The sequence below is a fragment of the Thrips palmi genome, unplaced genomic scaffold (genome assembly GCF_012932325.1).
Source record: "Thrips palmi isolate BJ-2018 unplaced genomic scaffold, TpBJ-2018v1 HiC_scaffold_1, whole genome shotgun sequence".
NCBI classification, from domain to species: Eukaryota; Metazoa; Arthropoda; class Insecta; order Thysanoptera; family Thripidae; genus Thrips; species Thrips palmi.
This window is the reverse complement of record NW_023144620.1, coordinates 5,328,035-5,335,452: the sequence shown is the minus strand read 5'-3', so window position 1 is coordinate 5,335,452 and position 7,418 is coordinate 5,328,035. Positions and strand designations below refer to the sequence as shown.

Here is a 7,418-nt window from a genome sequence, read left to right as displayed (position 1 = left end):
CAAAGAAGATCCGGTCTTTCAGGCCTCCGCCGCGCCGCCCGAGGCCCCGCCACCGCCCCGCCCGGGGCTTCCCAGGGCTACCCGGGCTACCCGGGCCCCGCTTGCACCTGGGTACCCTTCGGGGGCCTCTCGCGGGCCTCTCGCGGGCCTCAGCCTCAGGGTGTCTTGTGTGCTCCGAGCTCCCGAACCAGGTCGGGTTAGCCGCCCCCCTACGCCCCTCCGACACCTCTTCGCCCCGCAGACCCGCAGACCGCAGTTTCGCACATTAGGAGGAAAATAATTTGGGATGAGCGGCCAGGACAAATTAGTTCCGATCCGTACCGACAGAGGTCCGCCGAGTCCTGCGAGTTTCGCGAAGCCGCCGAAGGAGCCTTTTCCAGGAAAGTGACGCGCGAAGGGAAGGGAAGGCCGCCTCCAGCACTGCTGGAGGATTGTCTCTTTTCCAGAGATGGAGGACTTTTCACGGAAGGGCACACCTTCATCACTGATGTTGACTGCAAAATATCTGAGGACTGCTTGCCAGTATAAAAGTGGACCCTGCAAACCGGCGCAAAACGAGGTACACCCACTGTATTGGTTTCGTCAGTGACTTCTTCAAATCGCCACCGTATGCTTCAGAACAAAGAGTCGCTTCATGTCAATTTCAGCTCTACTTACGAATCACCAAAGTAACGAACGAACACCGAGCCCGCCTCTGTGTCGCTACCCCGCGCCGCCAGAGCGCAGCGCCGCAGCGGCGATACCCCGCGGTTCGGAACCGACCGCGCGGCAGCACGCGGGGTATGTCCGCGCGCCGGCCGGCCGCTACACCGTCACGCCGGCCGGCCTGGCCTTCCCTTATCTCTCATTGAACCGCATTTCCATCTGTTCAAGGAAAGTCTCCAACCCAACCGAAGGGACCGTGAGGGAAGCCAGCAGCGGCACGCGGCACGCCAGCAGCAGGCCCTGAATAATGGACGCGGCATCGCAAGCAGCGCGCTGTCTCTCTCGCACTCACGGCGCGGCCCGTTCGTTCCGTAGGGGTGCGAGAGAGACAGCGACAGCGCGACGACCGGCCTGCAGCTTCGCACCACATTGGGCGGCGCTCGAGGCCTCGAGGTGAGGTGGCGCTTGAGGCTCCACTCGGGCGCGGGAATTTCAAGAGCGCCATGGCGCCTGCACTGCATGGCACTGCATGGCACTGTTGTAGAATGATGCGAATTGATAAGACGAAGTGGCAAGGTGGCGTTCGGCGCGCCAGCCCCAGCCAGCCCCACCCACAAGGCCGTGCCCTGGGTCCTCGCCGGCACGCTGGCACGCCCCTCTGGGCCCGGCCCCGCTCTAGGCCCCGCCATGCCCCTTCGGCGGCGAGGTGCGGAGCGCGGGCCGCGGGCCGCGGGCCTCGGTGCGGGCATGGGCCGCCCAGACGTGGTCTACGTAGTCGGCGTGCTGGTCGCGCAACGAGCAACGAGAGCCCCCCGGCGGACACCGCGACACCGCGACGGCCGCAGGCAGGGCCGCGTTCACACAGGACCGCGCGAGTGGACGCGCCGCATCGCCGCATCGCACCGCAGGCTAGGTGCCCGTCACAGCCCCGAGGGCCCCACGCCGCGTCCCACGCCCACCGGCCCGCGGACAGGACACCCATTCGGCGAGGGTTCACGGCGACGAGGTGAGTACGCGCCGTCTGGCGGCGTCCGGCGTCCGCGCCGCCGTATCGGCCGTGAGTGCTTTTGCTTTTAGCGCTCGCGGTCACGATAGGGCTGCAGGGACGATCGCCATACGGACACCGGCGAGTGCGTGAACAGAGTGTGATTGCAATTTGTGGCAAGGACACGGTCGACCGCCTGAACTACATGGTGGTGGAATTATAGTACGCAGGAATTCCCGCACCGAAAAGGGCTCCATCGGGACCAGGACCTCCGTTACAGACTGCTGTTGATTACGCGTGATGCGGGTCCTTGCTAGGGTTAATTCCATTCAATCATAGCAGCCGGGCGTGTCCTACACTCACAAACACCTCGACGCCCTCACAAAGACTTTATTTCCCGGCACAAATTTCCCACCTTAAAGTGGCAGAAAGTACTTCGAACCACCGCGCAAACCGTTCCTTCCCCACAACTGAAATCGGATTTTTTGTCTTCAAGGTTGCTGGTCCAAGGTAAATAATGCTTGAGGCGACCGCGCGCGACGTATGCCTGGCCTACGAGTAAACAGAGCAAAACTGCAGAATCGCGTCCGTAAGAGCGAGGCGCTGCTGAGAGCACACGGCTTGTTTGGCGTCGACCGGCTTGGGCTTCGCCGCGGCAGTGCCGGCAGTGCCGGCCGGCATGGGTGGAGTCAAGCCGAGTCAAGCCGAGTCAAGCGGGGACGTTGTCAGGATCGACCCGGAGCTAGAGGCCCCTTGCCCCCATCCCGTGCACTGCGTGCGCTGAGCCGCGCTGAGCACTGGGCGGTGGCACGGGCCTGGGGCACGCGAGGGTGGCTTCAGGACATCTCCAACCCAATGAAAAAAAAACAACAAAAAAAAAAACAGAGCTGCCACAACTTATTTTCTGGCACAGAAAATGTACGCAATTTCTTTCCCGACGCTGACTTTTCCGCTTGCCGAACCGGCGCACTTTCCGAAGGCATTCCCCGAAACCATTTTCGGCTCTATGCTCGCGACGGTCTTCAAATCGCCCACAATCTCCCCTCGACGGCCCCGCCCCGCCCGGGCCCGCCCCCCTTGTTGCCAACGTAACGTCTACCGGACGCGAAAACGTCTTTAGTCTGGCGACACTTGGGCGACAGTGTCATCTGCCCCGTAAGCGCAGTCAGCGCAGTGGTGGTCAGTAAGTTATCTTAATGGCGCTGCCATGATGTAAGGTCACATATTACCAATCTATGGCCGCCACTTGAGCGCGCCTTATCGGCCTATATCTCGCAGCGATTTACTCCGGCTGAAGTGATTACTTTTGGACCACTCCACCCATATTCCTCGTCGTCAGAAAGGCGGGTCGCGTTCAATCGGAGTCGGTCAGCCTTGTGTCGTCGGGGGGACTTCCCCGCCTGACCCGCGGGTAACCTCTGCTGAGATGCACCGCGGTGGCCCCCCCCCCCCCACACACACTCACACTCACTCGCATGCGCACTTTTTTACCCTGTCGCCTGCACCTGTCCATAACTCCCCGCGTCAATTTGCACGCTGCCTTCTGAATCAATGATCGGCCTGCACATCGAAACACTCAGCCGACATGGACGATGGCCAACATAGCTTTCAGAGAAAACGATACACTGCCACAAATAGTGAAAGTGACACTGTCATGCTCTTTTCCTTCTCGGCGTGCAGTGCAATATGGCGACGACTCAGCGCGAGGAGACGCCCATGGTGGCGCTGGAGAACGGCCCCGAGCTGAACGGCGGTAGCGCGCCCCGCGAGGAGGGCGAGAAGCTCATGCAGTACGTCGCGGGCTTCCTGGGTACGTAGCGCACACTGCTGAAAAGACGGCGACACTGCGCTGAACATTATTGAACCGCTGACCTTCCTCCCGCAGCAACCCTCGGCGCGCTGGCCGCCGGCACGGTCCTGGCCTGGACGGCGCCCACGCTCGAGGCGCTGCAGGCCGACGACTCGTTCCTGCCCGTCTCCCCGGACCAGGGCTCCTGGATCGGCTCCCTGATGCCCATCGGCGCAGGCATCGGCGCCGTGCCCGCGGGCCCGCTCACGGACAAGCTGGGCAGGAAGGTGACCATGCTGGCCCTGTCCGTGCCCTTCGTTATCAGGTAGGGTGCAGCTGTGACGGCGGCCGAGGAGGGCGCGGTGCGCGGTAAGCAAACACGGCCTTGGCCGCGTCACTCGGCGCGGCGCCGCCGGCCCGAGGAGCGCCTGTTCAGGGAATGGGAATACTGTATGGACTCGATTATCGGAGGATGGCGTGGCGGGGCGTGGCGTGGCGTAGCGCTGAGGTGCGCCGCGCCGGCGTGCGCGGGATCGTGAATTATGCGTGTTCTCGGCGTACTCGCGTCTTCCTCCACCCCCGCCCCGCCCCGCCCCGCCCCGCCCCGCCCCGCCCGCCCCGCCCCGCCCCGCCCCGCCCCGCCGCGGCGATACCGACCGCCAGATCCACCCTCGCGGGCTCTACATTTCCAGCCTCAGCCCGCGTTTAGCCGCGCGGCCTCTAGGGCCTCTGATTTACGGCTGCTTCAAGTGCTTTATTGGCTGGCTTGTTGTTTCAGCTGGCTGCTGATCCTCTTCGCCAGCAACGTGCCCATGCTGTACGCCGCGCGCTTCATCGGCGGCCTGGCCACCGGCGCCACCTCCGTGGCCGCCCCCATGTACGCCGCCGAGATCGCCGAGGTGTCTATCCGCGGCACGCTCGGCGCCTTCTTCCAGCTGCAGGTCACCATCGGTGCGTCCTCGAACCGCGTCCTCCATGTGGAGCCTCAAATGATCCGCGAGTTGAAAACACCAACGCCGTCTGCTTCTCCCTCGCAGGCATCCTGCTCACCTTCATCGTGGGGGGCTTCGCGTCGTACACGGTCCTGGCCGCGGTGAGCATGATGGTGCCCATCGTGTGGTGCGTGGCCGTGCTGCTCCTGCCCGAGACCCCGCTGCACCTGCTCAAGTCCGGGAAGCCCGCGGACGCGGAGGCCGCACTGCGGAGGCTGCGCGGCGCGTCGTACCGCGGCGCCAAGGCCGAGCTGGGGGAGATGCAGCGCAACCTGCAGGAGGCCGCGCGCAACGACGCGTCCCTCGGGTAACGCGGGTTCAAATCCCGGTAGCGGCTTCACTTATTTGCTCCGTTCTCTTCGGGTCTCTAACCGTCACACCTCACGCCTTCCAGAGATATGCTGAAGTCCCGCGCCGTCATCAAGGCCCTCGTCATCTGCCTCGGCCTGATGGTGTTCCAGCAGGTCTCCGGCATTAACGCCGTCATGTTCTACACCGTGACCATCTTCAAGGCGGCGGGCAGCACCCTGGACCCCAGCATCGCCACTATAATCGTAGGCGTGGTGCAGGTATGCTAGAGAGACTCAGCGGGGCAGGGTAGTCCGCGGCCCTCACACCGTTGGCGTGTCCAACCTCTCCCTTCCGTGTTCGTCGCGCAGGTCCTGGCGACGCTGGCCGCCGCGCTGCTGGTGGAGCGCGCGGGTCGCCGCATCTTGCTGCTGGGCTCCGCCGCCATCATGTCCGCCATGCACATCCTGCTGGGCGTGTACTTCTACATGAGCGAGTCCGGCTCCGACGTGTCCAAGCTGGGGTGGCTGCCCCTCATGTGCGTCGTGCTGTTCGTGGTGGTGTTCAGCCTCGCCTTTGGGCCCATCCCCTGGATGATGGCCGGCGAGATCTTCACCAACGAGGTCAAGGGGTCCGCCTCCACCGTCGCGGCGGCCGTCAACTGGATCATGGCCTTCGCCGTCACCAAGGTAAGGGCAGCCCAACCCGCGCCCAACAGTGTCGCCTCGGTCGCCTCCTAGATGCTGACCCCCTTCTTCTCATGCTGCAGGTTTTCGGCACCATGATGACGAGCATCGGCACGGCGGGCACCTTCTGGACCTTCGGCGGCTGCTGCGTGGCGGCCACCGTGTTCGTCCTGGTGCTCGTCTTCGAGACCAAGGGCAAGTCCCAGCAGGAGGTGCAGGACATCCTGAGTGGCAGAAGGTCGCGGTAGTCCCTCGTGCACCTCGAGGCTTCCTGCAAAGTACCGAAAAATACGTAACGCAGACGTTGCGCGGGAGCACTGGACTGCAGCAGGTAGTGTAGCTTCTCCCATGTCGCGCTTGCTGCTCTGTTAGAAAAGTAAAATCGAACCACTAAGTATTCATCGTAAAGACCGCTTCTTCATGATTGGTCAATACGCACAAAACTCAGGAAATCGAATAAATTTCAATAGGTTGATGAAACCAGGTGGGCCAGAACCGTCGCGTCACTTGGACGGTGTTTCTATCCCAGCTGCTTTAGTTTTGTAAAAGTGTGGCCGCCTTGCGGTTTTGTTATGTAACCCAGTCTGGATTGTCACAGTGATACCAGGACAATCATTTTAAAAACGCCCATCGCTATACTTAACGCTATCTCGTGCCATATCACCTATTATATAGTCATCGTCATAAGTGTAAATTATCATTCTCGCGTGTATACTCAATTTCTCAAGAGTAGTTTTGCTGTGCAAATCTGAAGACCTCAGTTGTTAGTTTGCCCCCAAAATGCCTGGACTGATTTTGGTTTCAAATTTGAGGAAGAGTATTCCGTGTATTATTTTGTAAGTAGCAGATATTATTTGTTAATAAAGAAAGTAAGAAAATACAGCACGCCTACCCTCTGCCGCGCGTTTCAATCCTGCTCCATTCTGTCTGGTAATCTCCAAGGCCGAAGCCGACACGGACTTTCGGACGGTGATTGAGAATGTCATAAAGCACCCGGCATTATCACACCTGGCGAGCGATTCCGAGTAGTAGTCGTAGTGGCCCTGTCTCTGTCGCACCCGAACGGGGCGCTCCGTGAGAGCGACAGAGACGGAGTGGCGAAATGACTCGTCGGAATCAGCCTGCTGCTCCTCCCGATAAGAGTGCCGCGCTATCTAAGGACGCTAAGGACGCCCGGCTACCGTCCGGCACTGCCCGGTGTCGCCCAGCATTGCCCGGCATTGCCGCCACCGAGATTCCCCACGGATTCCGGTCGCCTGCACTGTGCAGTACAGGAGGCCCAGCGCGATGCGCCAGGAGGGCGTCGATGGCCCGAGAAGCTCTGGCAGTCTGACGCCGCACGGCCGCCGGCAAGGTAGGCAGCCCAACGGGCAGCGCGGCGCGGCGCGGCGTCGCACTCGTCCCCGCAGGCGGACTCCCTGCGCAGGCAGAGGCGCCCGAATTCGGCGCCCGGATCGGGCGATCGATTCCCGGCACTCACACATTTTTACTGGGGCCGGGATCGAAACCCGACTACTGGGAAAGGTGGCAGCCTGGCCTACTATGAGAGGACTCCTCCACATCACAGATGACGTTGACCAATGACGGGGCCACTGCGATTTAACTCTGAGGTTGCCCCTGTGATGAGATGGGGGAACCACTGGCTCACCAAGCCAGCGGGGAAGAGGGATCATTGTGAGGGATCATTGGAATGAGCCCGCATACTAGCCCGTACAAGGAAACCGAACGAGTATTGACCGAGAAATTTGAAAGGGAAAAGAAAAAAAAATTGAACTCTACACCCCCTCCCCAGTCTTAATGGGGAGGCCTCCTGCTTTACTTCGGTGTTCGGGATGGGAACCGGTGCTATCAGGTACCTGGGGTTAATCCCGTCAGCGACCCAAGCGTTCGCCGGGGGACCCAGTAGGACCCCAAAGCTCAGGCAGTAGGGTGAGAGCACCCAGTACGAAGCTCTTTGAGGGGCGGGACGTAGAGTGAGACGACAGAGAGACAGAGAGAGACTCAGACAGAGAAGAGGTTTGGTGGGAGCTTCT

The 7,418-nt window shown here is 61.4% G+C and overlaps 1 protein-coding gene across 2 annotated transcripts; it reads left to right on the top strand.

Annotated features, from left to right (window-relative positions):
* Positions 1 to 1,421: 1,421 nt before the first annotated feature.
* LOC117641806 (facilitated trehalose transporter Tret1-like) lies at positions 1,422 to 6,267 on the top strand. Of its 2 annotated transcripts, XM_034379461.1 has the most exons (9): positions 1,422 to 1,651; positions 2,127 to 2,140; positions 3,311 to 3,440; positions 3,516 to 3,744; positions 4,198 to 4,370; positions 4,457 to 4,718; positions 4,806 to 4,980; positions 5,071 to 5,388; positions 5,469 to 6,267. In XM_034379461.1, the coding sequence occupies exons 3-9, from the start codon at positions 3,317 to 3,319 to the stop codon at positions 5,631 to 5,633; spliced, it is 1,446 nt and encodes a 481-aa protein (XP_034235352.1). In that variant the 5' UTR covers positions 1,422 to 1,651; positions 2,127 to 2,140; positions 3,311 to 3,316; the 3' UTR covers positions 5,634 to 6,267. The 2 variants fall into 2 exon arrangements, with proteins under 2 accessions (XP_034235352.1, XP_034235342.1); XM_034379451.1 differs by lacking the exon at positions 2,127 to 2,140 and having other exon boundaries at positions 1,425 to 1,651.
* The last annotated feature ends 1,151 nt before the right edge of the window (positions 6,268 to 7,418 follow it).

Bases quoted from the DNA above. Each gene is read 5' to 3' on its own strand.
- LOC117641806 (XM_034379461.1), top strand. From the start codon at position 3,317: ATGGCGACGACTCAGCGCGAGGAGACGCCCATGGTGGCGCTGGAGAAC. The intron at 3,441-3,515 runs GTACGTAGCGCA...TTCCTCCCGCAG, and splicing joins GTACGTCGCGGGCTTCCTGG to CAACCCTCGGCGCGCTGGCC. The intron at 4,371-4,456 runs GTGCGTCCTCGA...TCTCCCTCGCAG, and splicing joins CCAGCTGCAGGTCACCATCG to GCATCCTGCTCACCTTCATC.